The 17600-nt window shown below is 41.3% G+C and overlaps 1 protein-coding gene across 9 annotated transcripts in view; it reads right to left on the bottom strand.

Annotated features, from left to right (window-relative positions):
• Positions 1–841: 841 nt before the first annotated feature.
• Positions 842–17600, bottom strand: part of TCP11L1 (t-complex 11 like 1) — a 60133-nt gene continuing 43374 nt past the window's right edge. For 6 of the 9 annotated variants that reach the window (XM_081278534.1, XM_081278533.1, XM_081278537.1 and 3 more), the window contains 3 exons: positions 17197–17378; positions 14700–14872; positions 845–5947 (listed from right to left, as the gene is read on the bottom strand). In XM_081278534.1, coding sequence (XP_081134660.1) covers positions 5745–5947; positions 14700–14872; positions 17197–17378 — 558 coding nt within the window. In that variant the 3' untranslated portion in view covers positions 845–5744. Of the gene's footprint in view, positions 5948–14699; positions 14873–16565; positions 16726–17196; positions 17379–17600 lie in introns of those variants that run through there. The other 3 variants (XM_081278540.1, XM_081278539.1, XM_081278541.1) reach the window with 2 other exon arrangements.

The raw sequence follows: 17600 nt of genomic DNA, 5'->3' as shown, positions 1-17600 counted from the left end.
GGGAACAAAAGTCAAGAAAAAAGCCGGGTGCAGTGGCACATGCCTGTTGTCCCAGTCACTTGGGGAGCTTGAGGCAGAAGGATCCCTTGAGCCCAAGAGTTCTAGGCCAATCTGCATTTGGGGTAAAATTGGGGGTTCATAACCCACTTCAATCTAATGTATGAAATATGATATGTCAAGAGCTTCGTAATGTTGTGAACAACCAATAAAAAAAAAAAAAAAAGAGTTCTAGGCCAGCCTGGGAAGACCCCATCTCAAAAATAAACAGAAGAGAAACAATTCAGTCTTTTACTAAAAAGTTTCTTCCCTGTATGAGCACTGACCAAAGTTCTGCTTAGATCAGAAAGATGACAGTGCTTTAAAAAGCAGAGGCAACATGAATAAGGGGGAGAGGGGAGGAGGGGGAAGGATGAGGAGGGGGAGGGGGGAGGGGGGAGGGAGAGAGAGAGTAGTATTCAATTTTAAGGGTTTTTTAAAATATCATTTTATTTTTTTATGTGGTGCTGAGGATCAAACCTAGTGCCTCATATATGGGCAAGCGCTCCACCACTGAGCCACAACCCCAACCCAATTTTAAGGTTATTTTTAAGTCAGAAATTGCATTTCATAGTTCCCAACATTGTCAGTTGTGGTGGCATATATCTGTAATCCCAGAGATTCAGGAGTCTGAGGCAGGAGGATCACAAGTTTGAGGCCAGCCTCAGCAACTTAGCAAGACCCTCACCATTTTAGTGAGACCCTCACCATTTTAGTGAGACCCTCACCATTTTAGTGAGACCCTATCTCAAAATAAAAAACAAAAAGGGCTGGGGTCTTAGAGTCAGGAGGCAGCACATACAAGTCAGGTGTGACAGAAACCCACTTGAAGAATAGTTTTAGTAAATTCTGTGTTTCATCTAATGACACTTATTTTTAGGACTCTTTTTTTTTTTTCCCCAAAAGTACAAGTGATCTTTGATAGGATAATAGAGAGGGTTTAGAACTTATTGAGCTTAAAGAAGATAGATCCTTTCCCGCTCCATAAAGTTGCTTTGAAAAGGTTATCGGTTAAAATAACTGTATAACACAAAACCCAATGTAAATACACAACTGCAAATATTGTTTGTAGTTATTTATTTAGATTGTTTTTATATGAGATAGTGCCTTTAAGTACAGATTTCATGGCCCATCCATTACCACTCATTCTCCATTCATGCGTTCACTTAGTTCAAATAAGTTGAGATAAGGAGAGGTCCCTGGGGTGAAGGTGAGCTCGGGAGACAAGTAAAAATAAGACTGTGGCGGTGGCGGCAGACAACAGTCCTAAGAGAGGACAGCAAGAATGCTCCCTGCAGGTCTGCAAAACCTAATCCACTCCAGGGAAGTGGACACTAACCGCTGAACAGCAGATGCAGACCCACAGGCAGAGGTTTATATATTTCTTAAATCGTTAATAATGCAATTTTTAGCCCCTTTCCATATACAAAACATTTTAATAACCATTATCTAATTTAGTCCTCCCAGCAACAGTGTCAGTATACTGTGTTCCCATTTTATAGATGAAAACAATGAGGCCCAAGGGAGAATGACTGGTCCAGTATCATACAATCAGAAGACAACAGAGGAAAACACTCAAACCAGGATCTTCCTCTCATTCAAGCTTTGTGTACAATCCTGCCATCACCAAATGTCACAACTGGAAGGGAGCTTATTAAAGACCAAGGTTAGTCTTTTCATTTTATAAGTGTGGGAAATGGGCCCTGATTTGCCAGAGCTGGTACCCGCCAGTACATAAGAGATCAGATCCCTGGTTTCTTGACAGCGCCCTGTCTTTCCTCTTGACTTCCCTGTCTCAAAATGAAACACAAATGTTGGGCTGGGGATGTGGCTCAAGCGGTAGCGCGCTCGCCTGGCATGCATGCAGCCCGGGTTCGATCCTCAGCACCACATACCAACAAAGATGTTGTGTCCGCCGAGAACTAAGAAATAAATATTAAATAAAAAATTCTCTCTCTCTCCCTCTCTTAAAAAAAAGAAACACAAATGTTATACATATAGATCAGAGGATGCTAAAAGGTCACTGGAAATCAGACACAAACACCTGGTCCCTTTGAAACAGCAGGAGAGTTGGTGGCCACAATACTTGCTCTATTCCCAGGAGTCCTAAGGCTTTGAAGAGACGAAAATAAGCTCCTCCACACAAACAGAACCGCTGAGGAGCCCCCTCAGAACTGCCTGCCTGTAAGTGCACAGCATACGCCTAGGAAGACACAATTATTAGTAACTTTTCTTCCTAGAGAAAAAAATTCCTGTCTACGTACTGCATTTAATCAATAAAACACCACTTCAGTGCGGTCCTTACCTGACCTGTATTTATATTTGGGTTTTATGGTTTCATAAATGATCCCATTTTGCAGTGAGCTTTCAATGGAAGGAGATTTTACAAACACCTAGATTAAGAGTCTATCCACCTGGTGTGGAGCCAACAAAGCAGTAAGTAGTTCCTGCTCTCAACAGTCAAGTCAACCATGACAGTGAAATCCAAGAGGCTTGGAGACACAGAGCTCGTTCTCCAGGCACTCAGTCCTACCACACGTGATAAAGCACTCCCGAATCAACAGCAATGTCATGGAAAGACACTCATCTCCACAAACCTGTCAGACAGGAAATCAGGCCAAATCCAACCATTTAGTGCAATAATTAATTCAATTTTCAAAAAAGATTACTGCAAAGGATGTTTGTGTGGGAGGGAGGCTGTAGAGGGAGGAGCAAGTGGATGTGTTTCCTGAGTGACTAAACGAACTAAATGGATTTTTTCCTAGCCGTCCTGTTAAGTCTATGAGATCCCAGGAAGAAAATCAGCTCACTTATCTTCCACAGGTGGTGGAACTCCACTGGGGTATACTGAGGTAGGGATGCCCACTGTGAGGCTCTTTGCTAGATACGCATCAGATTATCAGATTTCCAACAGTACGAACTCAACTCTGCCAATATAGGAACCCAGGAATGGGGGGGGGGGGATTTGTAAGCGTTAACTCTTAAAGAGAAAGGAGTTTTTTGAGATTCAGGAAGATACTCTAGGAAAAGTATCTTCCTAGAGTATTTTCAGCTGGATGGAGCACCCCTCCTCATCCTCCGAGGGCAGCAAGAGCTCCCTAACACTTTGCAGCTGAAGCAGGCAAAGAGCACTGCCCCTGGGTGCAGCCCAGGCACCTAACTCACCACCAACAAGTGCTGCCACAGAGCGACCTCTGCCTCAAAGGAAGGACTCCAGAAGGGACCACACTGCACACACTACAAAAGGTGGAATTTTTTTCTTTTAAAGTACTCACCTGAAACATGGCCAGTCTGCCTATTTACAGTGACCCCAGATTCTCCTGCCTGGGACCATATATACACCTGGCTCTTTTTAACTTGCCATATTACAGATTAGAAGCAATGCTATCTATGCTAATTTCTACCTAAGCTCCCAAGATCAATACCCTGGGCATGAGATCAGCTATCACAGAAATACCAAGAGCAGAACAGATTCTGATACTCTGGGTCTGATGCCTTCTCACAGGTACCTGCTCTCCTCCCTCTGATCAATATCATTGAGTCTTCCTTGAGAAACAGAAATCACCGCCTTTCCTTGAATGGAAGGACCAGAGAAAACAACTGCCTTCAGTAAAATGTGGCCTATGCCCTGGTTGCTCAGAAAAGCTGCTGGCTTTCCCAGGGTATTCAGAAATGGCTCCCAGTTTCTTCTACCTTCTTGTCCAAGTCTTTATATACTGTTATTTCTGAATGGCTTTTTTTTCCTTTCTTTCTTTTGGCGAGGTACTGGGGATGGAACCCAGGCCTTGCACATGCTAAGCAGGTACTCCCCCACCGAGCTCTACCCCAGCCCCACGGAATGACTCTTATGCCCTTATCAAGTCTTATCCCTCTAAATCAACCAGGGAAAATTTGTCCTTGAGTCTAAACTTTAATGAATTTCCAAACTACATAATGCAGCATATCTTTTTTAGTGCAAGAAGCAGCATGAGAGCAGTTTGTAGCATATACTAGGAGGAATCCATCACATCCCCAACATGACTGTTTTGTGGTACTAGGAGATGAACCAGGCGTACTCTACACTGAGCTACACCCCCAGTTCCTTTTAAATTTCATTTGAAACAATCTCACTAAATTGCCAAGTTTGGCCTTGAACCTGTGACCCCCCTGCCTCACCTCCTGAGTAGCTGGGATTACAGGTGTGCAGCACTGCACCTGGCTAACCAGGCCTTATCAGCTCTGGTATCACTCGACAGTCTATGGAGTGAACATTTCTCTTGTCCTTTCACCCTGTCAACCCCAAGCAGGGCTAGTAAAGGGATTCTTGGCATTATTTTAATTCTTGCACCTCTGGCAGCTGGAGGTCACTCAACAACTTCATGACTCTGCTTCTTACATAATGTCCTTTCTAAAGTACACATACACACATAGACACAGTTTTTTTTTTTTTTTTTTTTAACAGAACAAATCATCTGTGAAACCCAAATTGCTCTCACAGTCACAGGGTATGTCAGGAATTCTGGCCACTGAAGTTCCCTGAAAATTACTACTCAAATACCTAAAAATACTTAAATTTAATTTCAGAATTTTAATGAAATCAACACATCTGTGCATTATACCAGGGTAAATTTTTCAATAAAATCCTCAGACAATATTTCTCCTTTCATGTTATGCTAAATTATATATACACATACATATAAAGATATGTATGTATATATACATATAAAGATGTATACATATATATATACATATATGTGTGTGTGTATTTATATATATATATATCTTTAAAATTTCATCCTTAACTTCCAAGGCTTAAAGGTAAAAAAATTTCCTTCTTTGAATCCCCTAAGCCTTCATTTCTATCATTTAGGCTTAGGAATAATTCTGAGGAAAAGAACAAGCTTTTTTTTTTTTTTTTTAAGTAAGACAGAGTCTACACTGCCCAGGTTGGCCCTGAACTCTTGGGCCCAAATGATCCTCCTGCTTCAGCCTCCTTAGTAGCTGAGCCTACAGGCATACACCACCGTGCCCATCCTGTGTAGTTTTTGTTTTTTCTTTTCGTGATGCTGGGGATCAAAACCAGGGCTTTGTGCATGTTAGGCCAGCCTTTATAGATGTGCTACGTTCCCAGCCCAATAGAACAGTTTTAAAAAATCAAATAACTGCTCTAGAACAAGAGTTCTGGAGCCCTGGTTAGGCTAGGCACAGCAGGAAGTATAAATGGAGGTGGAAAAAAGCAGTAAGACTACATATAGCCCTTCTACCACAAATTACCCGGAGGGAGGGGCAAGAGGTAAAGTCATGGGTTGGTCTCTTTCACTCCTAGTAGCTGTCAGCATGGGACACCTGAAGGGGAAAAAAAAAAAAAAAACTACCCAGATCAAAGAAGAGAGATGTCCCAGTCTCCTTGGGAGGACGTGGCTGCTACAATCACGATGGAACAAGAGTGGAAACGGATTGCCAACTCCTTCAATGCTGGCTGTTACCTACAAAACTCAAGATAACAAAAAGCTTCTTTGATTTGTAAACTTGCACTCATAAATACAATCTCTCAAAATAGAATTCAGTGCATTCTTCAACAAGTCTTGTCAACAGTGATACACAACATCCTTTCCTTTGGAGTCAGTGCTGTTAAATGTACTACATAGCCATTTTCCAAAGCAACGGTACAGTTGAGAACAGGTGTTCGGAGGCAAGTGCTAATACTGCTGCTGTAGGGCGTGCACGTGTTAGGATCTGTGGAGGATCTTACTGAGGATCACATCATAGTAGGGGCAAAACACCATCTTGTTATAGTTGACCAGACGAATGAATTTAACAGCAATTTCCTCCAGCTCTTTCTGGACTGGACCCAGTCCCCCGGGAACTGAGGGCAATGGCTTCTGATGACCCGAGGCAAGGTAGGTTTCCAAGAAGGTCAGGATTCGGGATTCTGTCATGGAAAAGAAAAGGATTACTTGTTTCTCATTGAGGGTGGCTTTACAATCTTCTGATTATGCTTCAGTTCTTAGCTTAACCATCATCTCTTTGGGGAAGTCTTCTCCATTAATCCCCTAGATCAGACACTCAGCACCTTGCATGTCTGAACACTCATCCACGGCCACCCACGTTTTCTCTCCCCCGAGGATGATTGGCTTCCGGAAGACAACAACTGTACTTAACTTGTTTATCATTCTCTCCTCAGCACCCAGCACAGGGCCTGGCGTGATATCTGGCCCCCAGGAGAAGATCAAACCACATGTGCAACGCAAGAACACACGTACAGATGGAGTAAACAGAGAAAAGACCTGACATGTTCTGCTCCGAGGAGCAAGCACGCTGAAACCAACCTTAGCCACTGCTGAGATCACACACAAAGGAAAATGAAGCTAGAATTAAGAATTTGAAAAAGGAAGAGAGCCAGGTGAGATGGCACATGCCTGTAATCCCAGCTACTTGGAAGTTAAAGCAGGAAGATCACAAGTTTAAGGCTAGGCTGGGGACATAGTTTAGTGGTAGATAGCTTGTCTAGCATGTGCAAAGCCCTTAGTTCAATCCCAAGTGCAAATGAGGAGTAAGAAGGAGGAGGAGGAGGAGGAGATGAAGATGATGATGATTCTGGCACCACTGACTTATGATCTATTTTTTTCCTACTATACTCACACGAAAGGACCATGAGCTTCTTTCTTTGGCGCTGACAATGGAAGGTCACAAAAGTCGTGGACATTTGCAAACTTATTCTACTTGGAGGATAACTTCAGCTAATGCATTTTTTAGCCCTTTTCCCTCTACCAGGCTTTTGCACTTTACTATTGGTCAAACAAGATTTAATCAAGTCATAATTCTTATAGGTTTTATTATAAAAACAATATGGACATTTATATTGAATAGACCTTTTCAAATGACATATCTCAGCCCTAGGGCAAGAGTATCCTCTTTGGTGCAAACAACTTATACTTTCTGAACCCAACTCCACACTGACAGTGAAGCTGCTGCTGACCTGCCCCAGCTCTCCTGATCCTGAGGGAGTCTGGTTCTTTAAGTTTCCTGAGCTGGAAGTTTCATCCAGAAGTGCAGCTCCTCTTACCATCCTACCTAGTGGCTGCTTGCGATCCCCACATGTATTAACTGGCTATTAGAAAACTACCAAGATGTGCTTGGCATGGTGGTGCACACTTGCCCCCTCCCAGTGGCTCAGGACTCGTAAGACAGGAGTATCGTGAGTTCAAAGCCAGCCTCAGCAACTTAGCGAGACTCTATCTCAAAAAATAAAAAATAGAAAAGGGCTTGGGAATGGCCCAGTGGTCAAGCACCCATGGGCTCAATCCCCGGTACCAGAAAAACAACACAACCGAGATGGCAGGATGAGAAGCACCTTCCCAGACCTCTTTCCAGACACTTCTCTGCCTTCTACCAAGACCAAGAATAATCACTAACGATCCAAGGGCTCTGCAAGATCTGCAGGAGCTGCCTCTTCAGTGACTCACTAAACTGTCACCAACAAAGGGCTGGGATAAAGTAAGCTTAAAACTATATATATACACTGAGGCTTGATCCAAGACGGCGGGCTAGAGGGAGGCTGCAATCTCTGTGCTCGGGGACTTGGGATTCAAGTAGTGGGAATACTGTTTCTCTGTGAGTGATTAGAGGACCCCCAACAACTGCTCCCACATGGCTGCAGTGCTGTGCAGGACTCCCGGTCACTCTTTCACACAGGATCTTTGGGTGTCCGAGTAGGACCACTGGCATTATTAGCACCTGTGTAGGACTTTTGGCCACCGACCTGTGCAGGAATTCTGGCGCCACTCCCATGTGGACCCCATTTACCAATGTGAGGCTCCCCCAGTTGCCTCCATCTTGGGGCACTGCAACCCTACATGCTGTAAGCCTGCACCTGGGGACACTGCACCGGATCAGGAGACAGCCACCAGCCACAATACTGCAGGCCACAGGGATGCATCTCTGAACACGTTGCTCAACGCATCGCCCAGTCCCACCCGACCCAACACCCCATTGCTGAAAGCAGCTGCCTCCATCATGGGACACCTTCGTCGCCATCATTGATTGACTCCCAACTCGGAACACCGGCTGGAGTTTAGGAGTACTATCAAGGTACGGAAAGTCCCCAACTCCCCCCTCTGCCCGGCAGCCGCTAACCCAGCACAGTGCTTGAGGCTAAGTGGCCGAAGCTCACAAAACAGGGTTGTGAACTGCTCAAGATAAAACAGCTTTCCGTGACAGGTGCACAGCCCCCAAGACCTCTGAAGAGAAAGGTTCCTGATTGGGAAGTAGAAGAGGGGTGGTGGATGGGTGAGATACAGTTTAGAGACTAAATTAGAGATTAGGAATTGCGAAGTCTATAGGGGATAAGGAGATAAGACCAGGCGCCCACTTCACATTATCAGGCCCAAGGAGATCCTTGGGGTGCAATCTCCCACTGGGACAGCAAGTGCTATAACCCACCTCTAGGAGCTCCGCCCCCAAGACTAACTCTCCCCACTAATAACCTTCACCATCCTGAGGGTGGAGACACCAGCAAACAACAGACAACCCCACCGACTGGATGAGAAGGGAAGTTGGAAAGATACTGATCTCCAACAGAAACAACCTTGTATTTTCCTGAGATTTTTTTTTTTCTCTCTCTCTTCTCCCGCCCTCACATCCCCAACATTTGTGAAACCAAGCACTTTCCATGAATTAGGCTACTGAAGACTGGAATGTCTGAATAGTATATTACAGCAGTGGTGTATATTCTTTTATCTCCTATTTTTACATTTTTAAATTTTTCTTAATATTTATGTTTATTTTTTGTACTCCACCGTCTTCCCATTTACTTGTCTCCCCCAAATCACTCTCTCTCTCTTCTCCTGCTACTAACCATTTTCTTTAGATTTCTCTTTCACGCTAAGATCCAATAACTCTATATCCTCACCTCCTAGCCCCTCAACATTTTTTTTTTTTAAAGAGAGAGAGAGGAGAGAGAGAGAGAGAGAATTTTTTTAATATTTATTTTTTAGTTCTCGGCGGACACAACATCTTTGTTGGTATGTGGTGCTGAGGATCGAACCCGGGCCGCACGCATGCCAGGCGAGCGCGCCACCACTTGAGCCACATCCCCAGCCCTCAACATTTTTTTTTTAGTTTTTGATTTTTTAGTTGTAGTTGGACACAATACCTTTATTTTATTTATTTATTTTTATGTGATGCTGAGGATCGAACCCAGGGCCTTGCACGTGCTAGACGAGTGCTCTACCACTGAGCCACACCCTGGCCCCCACACCCAACATCTTATCCTACACCTCACCCCTAGTTCTTTGTCTACCATTCGAAATTATAAACCCTTCTGCAAACCTATTGTTTATATTGTAGATTATAACTGAACTTACCATTTCTGTATATTGTTACAAAACCGTAAACGTCTTTATAGCAGCTAATTGGTTTAAGGTTGTATATTGTTTCTGTTGGGATCTGTTCACATTGTTCTCCCCCGTAAAAGAGAGGTACTGGAAGCCTGCAGGGACACTATAAGCCTATAGGGTAAAAACTGTAATGCCTCAGATCCACAGTGCTAGAAGGGAAGACACATGGACAACATGAAAAAACAAGGGAAGAAAGTGCCCCCAACAAACCAAGACATTACATTCTTGTAATGTCAGAAGAAATGTCAGACAGGGAGTTCAGGATGTATATAATTAAAATGTTCTGTGAATTAAAGGATGATATAAGACAGCAAATACAGGCAATAAAAGATCATTTGATAAAGAGCTACATAAGAAAATATAGGAAGCAAAAGATTACATCAATAAGAAGAAAGAGGTTCTGAAAAAAAATAATTGCAATGAAAGAAACAATAAACCAAATTAAAAGCTCAAGAGAAAGCATCACCAACAGATTATATCACTTGGAAGACAGGACCTCAGAAAATGAAGACAAAATATATAATTGGAAAGAATGTTGACCACACAGTAAAGATGGTAAGAAACCATGAGCAGAACATTCAAAAGACCAAATATAAGAATTACTGGGATAGAGGAACGCACAGAGTTCTAAATCAAAGGAATAAGCAACCTATCCAATGAAATAATATCACAAAATTTTCCAAACATGAAGAATGAATTGGAAAACCAAATTCAAGAGACTTATAGGACACCAAATATACAAAATCAAAACAGATCCACACCAAGGTACATTATAAAGAAAATGCCTAACATACAGGATAAAGAGAGAATTTTAAAAGCAACAAGAGAAAGGAATCAGATTACATTTAGGGAGAAATGTAATTGATTAGGATATCTGCAGATTTTTCAACCCAGACTAGAAGATCCTGGAACAACATATACCAAGCTCTGAAAGAAATGGATACCAACCAATAATCTTATATCCATCAAAATTAAGCTTTAGATTTGATGATGAAATAAAAACCTTCCATGATAAACAAAAGTTAAAAGAATTTACAACTAGAAAGCCTGCACTGCAGAACATCCTTGGTAAAATACTCCATGAGGAAGAAATGAAAAATAATAATGAAAATCAGCAAAGGGATGTATTAACAAAAAAACCAATCAAAGGAGAAACCAAATCAAGTTGAATAATAAAAATACACAAATATAACTTGGAAAACAAATCATGTCTCAATAATAACCCTGAATGTTAATGGCCTAAACTCACCAATCAAAAGACACATACTGGCAGATTGGATTTCGAAAAAAAAAAAGGACCCAATAATATGCTGCCTCCAAGAGACTCATCTCATAGAAAAAGACATCCACAGAATGAAAGTGAAAGGTTAGGAAAAAACATACCACTCACATGGACTGCAGAAACAAGCAGGGGTTTCCAACCTCATAGCAAATAAAGTAGACTTCAAGCCAAAGTTAATCAAAAGGGATAAAGATGGACATGTCATACTGCTTAAGGGAACCATACACCAACAAGGCATAACAATTATAAATACATATGCCCCAAACAATGGAGCATCCACGTTCATCAAACAAACTCATCTCAAGTTCAAGAGTCAAATAGACGACAACACAATAATTTTGGGTGACTTTAACACACCTCTTTCACCACTGGATAGATCTTCTAAACAAAAGCTAAACAAAAAAACTAAACTACAGAACTCAATAATACAATCAATAACTTAGATTTAACAGACATATATAGAATATTTCATCCTTCAGTGTACGAATACCCTTTCTTCTCAGCAGCACATGGATCCATACATTATGCAACAAAGTAACTCTTAGCAAATACAAAAAATTAGAGATACTACCCTGCATTCTATCAGATCATAATGGAATGAAATTAGAAATCAATGATAAAATTAAAAAAAAAGAAGCTACTCCAACACCTAGAGACTAAATAATAGACTACTGAATGAACCATGGGTTGCAAAAGTCATCAAAGATTAAAAAATTCTTAGAGGTAAATGAGAACACTGACACAACATATCTAAATCTTTAGGACACTATAAAGGCAGTACTAAGAGGAAAGTTCATTGCATGGAGTTCATTTCTTAAAAGAAGAAAAAGTCATCAAATAAATGACTTAACTACATCTCAAAACCCTAGAAAAAGAAGAACAAACCAACACCAAAAGGAGTAAAAGATAGGAAATAATTAAAATCAGAGCTGAAATCAATGTAATTGAAACAAAAGAAACAATTGAAAAAATTGATAAAACAAAAAGTTGGTTCTTTGAAAAAATAAATAAAATTGATAAACCCTTAGCTATGCTTATAAAGAGAAGGAGAGAGAAAATTCAAATTACTAATACCCATGATGAAAAAGGAAATATCACAACAAACACTACAGACATACAGAAAATAATTATAAATTATCTTGAAAATGTGTACTCCAATAAAACAGAAAATATCAAAGGCATTGACAAATTTCTAGAGTCCTATATTGTGCCCAGTCTGAATCAGGATGATACACACACAAGTTAAACAGATCAATTTCAAGCAATGAAATAGAAGACACCATCAGAAGCCTACCAACAAAGAAAATCCCAGGACCAGACATACAGCTGAGTTCTATAAGACCTTCAAAGAAGAACTAATACCAATACTCCTCAAATTATTTCATGAAATAGAAAAAGAGGAATACTTCCCAACTCATTCTATGAGACCAATATCACCCTGATTCCAAAACCAGGCAAAGACACATCAAAGAAAGAAAATGTGCAGACCAATAACTCTAATGAACATAGACGAAAAAATTCTCAATAAAATTCTGGAAAATCAAATACAAAAATAGATTTTAAAAGATAGTGTACCATGATCAAGTAGGATTCACCCCAGGAATGCAAGGTTGGTTCAACATACAGAAATCAATAAATATAATTCATCACATCAATAGACTTAAAGATAAGAATCATACGATCATCTCAACAGATGCAAAAAGAGCATTTGATAAAATCCAACAGCCCTTTATGTTCAAAACACTAGAAAAACTAGGGAGAACAGGAAAATATCTCAACATTGTAAAAGCTATCTATACTAAGCCCCAGGCCCACATCATTCTAAATGGAGAAAAATTGAAAGCATTCCCTCTAAAAACTCTGGAACAAGACAGAAATGCCCTCTTTAAACACTTCTGTTCAATATAGTACTTGAAACTCTAGCCAGAGCAATTAGACAGATGAAAGAAATTAAAGGGATAGAGATAGGAAAAGAAGAACTCAAACTATCACTATTTGCCAATGACATGATTCTATACTTAGAGGATCCAAAAAATTCCACTAGAAAACTTCTAGAACCAATAAATAAATTCAGCAAAATAGCAGGATATAAAATCAACATCCATAAATCAAAGACATTTCTGTACATCAGTGACAAATCCTCTGAAAGAGAAACTAGGAGCCATTTACAATAGGCTCAAAAAAAAAAAAAAAAAACCCAACACTTGGGAATCAATTAACAAAGGAGGTTAAAAACCTTTACAATGAAAATTACAGAATGATAAAGAAAGAAATTAAAGAAGACCTTAGAAGATGGAAAGATCTCCCTTGTTCTTGGACAGGCAGAATTAATATTGTCAAAATGACCATACTACCAAAAACACTATACAGATTTAATGCAATTCTAATCAAAATCCCAATGACATTCCTCATATAGAAAAAAGCCGTCATGAAATTCATCTGGAAAAAATAAAAGACCCAGAATAGCTAAAGCAATCCTTAGCCAGAAGAGTGAAGTAGGTGGCATCACTATACCAGAACTTAAACTATACTACAGAGCAATAGTAACAAAAACATCATGATATTGGCACTGAAATAGACTTGTAGACCATGGTACAGAATAGAAAACACAGAGACAAACCCACATAAATAGGGTTATCTCAAATTAGACAAAAAAAGGATAGCCTCTTCAACAAATGGTGCTAGGAAAACTAGAACTCCATATGCAACAAAATGAAATTAAGCATGTATCTCTCACCATGCACAAAACTCAACTCAAAGTGGATCAAGGACCTAGGAATTAAACTAGAGACCCTGTGTCTCGATCTTCCTGACTCACCCTCCCACGTTGCTGGGATTACAGGCAAATGCCACCAGCCCAGCTAAAAAGTCATAGTTTTTAGAGCAGTCCCGCATCTGAAATATAACCACAGACTATTCAGCTTCTGACTGATACCTGCTAATTTTCCATTATTTATTTGTTTAACACTTGTTCTCAAAGAATTTGAAGGGCTTCAAAATTAATTCAATCTCAATTTTAAATGTTGAACACTGTATTCCTTGATCAACCAGAATATAATTTTTCTCTTTTTTCTTTCTTTCTTTTTTTTTTTTTTGTGGTGCTGGGGATTGAACCTTCGGAAGGCCTTGTGCATGCAAGACAAACACTCTACCAACTGAGCTATATCCCCAGCTCCAGAATAGAATTTTTCTCTACCAAGCTTTATTAATTGACAAGTTATATATAGCATACAACATGTTTTGATACATGTATATACTATGAAATAATTAAATTAAGCTAATTAATAGAGAATTCTTCATAGTACCACTGCTATTATGATAAAATCAGCTAATATTGATTTTTTTTTTCTTTTTATTTTTTTGGTAATACTGGGGACTGGACCCAGGGCCTCCCTGACGCTCAGCAAGCACCACTAAGCCACATCCCCGTCCCTTTTGTTATTTTATTTTGAGATGAGGACTGGCTATGTTGCCCAGGCTGGCCTTGAACCTCTGGGCTCCAGCCATCTTCCTGTCTCAGTCTCCTGGGACTATAGGCACACAACACTATGCCTAGCTAATATTTAAATAGTATTTTTATTTTTAATTTTTACATCAAAGTTTTAATTTTTTAGCTATTTCAATTATTGCATTATTTACTGAGTACTTACCATGTGCTGCCAGGTGTGATGGCAAGCACCTGACAAATCTACCTTCTCACAGGTGGTCCTCCCAGTAACCTGGGCAGGTGGTTGGTATGATCCACTTTTTAAAGTTCCTTGCCATGCCACACAATAAGTGCTGGAGCAGAACTCTGAACCACGTTTTGAGATTCCAAAGTCCATACCCTCAGGACAATGATGGCTGTGCAGTCACTTGCCATCTTTGAAATCACCCTGATCACAATGGTGATGAATCACACTCCATCCTTACCTGCAGCACTCATTATCCCATAAAACCCTCTCAGATTTCTTCAGAGGGGCCTTCCCCTTAACCCCCTGCTGCATGCCTTCCCTCAAACATACCCATGATTCTGCGAACAGGGTCATCAGGACTGGCCACAGCCAGGATCTGGCCTTTGAGCGCGGTCTCTTTGTCCGTGGAAAAGGGGGAGGACCCACACAGCGAGAGGCAGCTGCTCACCTCCAGGCATACTTTCTCCCCGATCATAGTCAGGGCATCCTCCAAATGGAAGGAACTGAGCAGAGAAGAGAAAGGAAGACAGGAAGAAGCAACCCATGGATACAGTGCTCCAGCTCCATCAGCCCTGCCTGGCAAGGGTGATACCACCAAGGAGTGGATTGATGTGTTTAGGGGGAATCTGTGGCTGTCTCTCTTGCTCCTTACCACTCAAGCTGTGCACACCAACTGCAAAGGACTTTCCTTCCTTCCACTAGAAAGGACTGCGAGGTGGGGGTTCATAACCCACTTCAATCTAATGTATGAAATGTGATATGTCAAGAGCTTTGTAATGTTGTGAACAACCAATAAAAAAAAAGTAAAAAAAAAAATTAAAAAAAAAAAAAAGAAAGGACTGCGAGGAGGGTATGGGCTCAGACTATCCCAAGACAAATAACCAAAGCACAAGTTCTTGCTAGCATCTCTGAGGTGAAATAAGCCTGGAACTGACTTATAAATATTCTGAAACACCTCTGGAGGAATACACAATACCAGGAAATTGGTAGTCATGGAATGGGAATGGATATCCTTTTATACCTTTTGAGTTTTGAAACATTGAGTGCATTAACTTTTTTTAATATTTATTTTTTAATTGTAGTTGGACACAATACCTTTATTTTATTTATTTATGTGGTGCTGAGGATCAAACCCAGGGCCTCGCATGTGCTAAGTGAGCACTCTACCGCTGAGCCACAACGCCAGCCCAACTTTTTTCTTTTAGTGGTACTGGGGATGAAACCCAGGGCCTCAGGCTAGCACTCTACCACTGAGTTACATCCCCAACACATTAACTATTTTTTTTTTAATTTTTAGTTGTAGATGAACATATACCTTTATTTCATTTTCTTTTTATATTTTTATGTGGTGCTAAGGATCAAACCCAGTGCCTCTCACATGCTAGACAAGTATTCTACCACCTAGCAACACCCCCAGCCCCACATTAACTATTTTTAAAAGAAAAAAATAAAATAAGCACCTTGATTCCCTGGGGCCCTAAGACTCTCCTAGAGCACCTCTGGGAACCAGATGGTCATTTAACTTTGAGCTATTTTAACAAAAGCTATCATTTTTTGAGCTTACTCTATTAGAAATTAAGGTTTGCTCTGGATCTAGATCCTCTGTACAGTAGAACTACTGGGGAGTGAGAGAGCAAGCCTTGGGCTTCACTGCCTCCATCAGCTTAACTCCTTGCCAGATCCCTGACTGCCAGGGTGGATAGGGAGTACAGGGCCAGACTCCTCAAAAGCACTGGCAGGGCCCCTCATTGTTAGTTTTGCAGAGCAGTTCTACTGGCAGGGGACACAGCTGACAGCCTCTGGCTACACCTGGGCAAGGGCCTTGGGCTAGGCCTCAGTTGAACAGCCAACCCCTACTCACAACACGGAGAAACATCCAGATGGCACTGAACATACCCACCCTCTGCGCAAGCGCCACAATAAAATCCCTCCATTTTGTAAGAATGAGAATGCCCCAGGGTGCATCTTTGGAAGAATCCTCTGAATTGGGCCTTGTCAGATATGGGGTTCACTCAGAACCATTCAAAATGTTTCATATGCTGTAAGTCATCTAACAGGGCTTCACCGTAGGAGTACTCGCTGAATGAATCCTGCAAGCCCACAGTTGTGAATTCTGCTGGGCAATAAAATGACACGTTCATACTCAACACAGGACACCTGTCAGGAATGTGCAAAGAGCAGAAAAGTCCATCTCACCTGTACCTCTGGAGTAATCATCTTGTTTCTTCTAATGACCTCTCTCTTCTAAGAGCTCCAGCTGGGGCAGTTGACTGTCCTGGGGACTGGGTTGTTGTTGGTCTCTAAGTCTGGTCTTTTTTTTTTTTGGCTGGGGGTTGAACACAAGGCCTCGGACACACTAAGCAAATGCAGTACACTGAATTACACAGTCCCAGGGCTGCGTTTTTACTGCTAGCTGGTTGTGAAAGCAACTCAGTGTGCAGCAGATAGTACTTTTTTAATGGAGTAAGAATTGGGTAGAAACTATTAGGATACATCAAACATAACTGGGTTAAGTTCCATCTTTGTGAGGTTTTAATTTCAGTTACATATGTATGTAAGTCATAATGGAAAATGAATTTTTTACTGTGGGTCCTAATCACAAATATCTGAAAACCACTATACCAGAGCCTTATTATATACACCTAAACATCTGACCCTATTGCCTGAATTAACTCTCCTGCGCTCTCACCGGGTGAGCAGTCAGGGGATCAGGGTCTCTTCTCAGCCCCTTGAGGGCCTAACACTGGGAGGCCCTACTCTGATCTGCTCTCTGCCCCCAATCCCATCCATCCACTAAAGGTCTTCCCCACAGTTCCCAGCCACTTACGGCAGATGCATATCAGTTAGCAGAATCTTCACAATCATCTTGAGTTTCTCAGCAGCATTGGCCTGTCTAGAAATTCCAGGGGCTGCCATGTTGAACGTGACTAGCAGCACAGCTCCCAGGATGGTCAGCTGCTCTAGCTGGAGCTGGAGCTCCTGGAAGCGTGGATGGTCCATCAAAACCGTCTGTAATGAACACAAGAGAAGTCACTGCTGAGTTGAAATTTGTGCTGGCCAGCAGAGGGCGATGAGGCCACATAGTCTCCCACCCACCTCTATAGCTTCCTCAGGATTTCCTAGTCATCTCAGAGCTACAGAGCAGCTGTGAGTGAACTGTCCTTCCACTCCAGTGCCCCATTCCCCTGAGGAAGTCTGTAGTAGCACAGCACACTCCTGAAAAGCCTGAGA

The sequence above is a fragment of the Spermophilus citellus genome, assembly GCF_964194105.1.
Source record: "Spermophilus citellus genome assembly, chromosome: 2".
NCBI lineage: Eukaryota > Metazoa > Chordata > Mammalia > Rodentia > Sciuridae > Spermophilus > Spermophilus citellus.
Note: the sequence above shows the minus strand (reverse complement) of the source record. Positions and strands in the feature narration are given on the sequence as shown.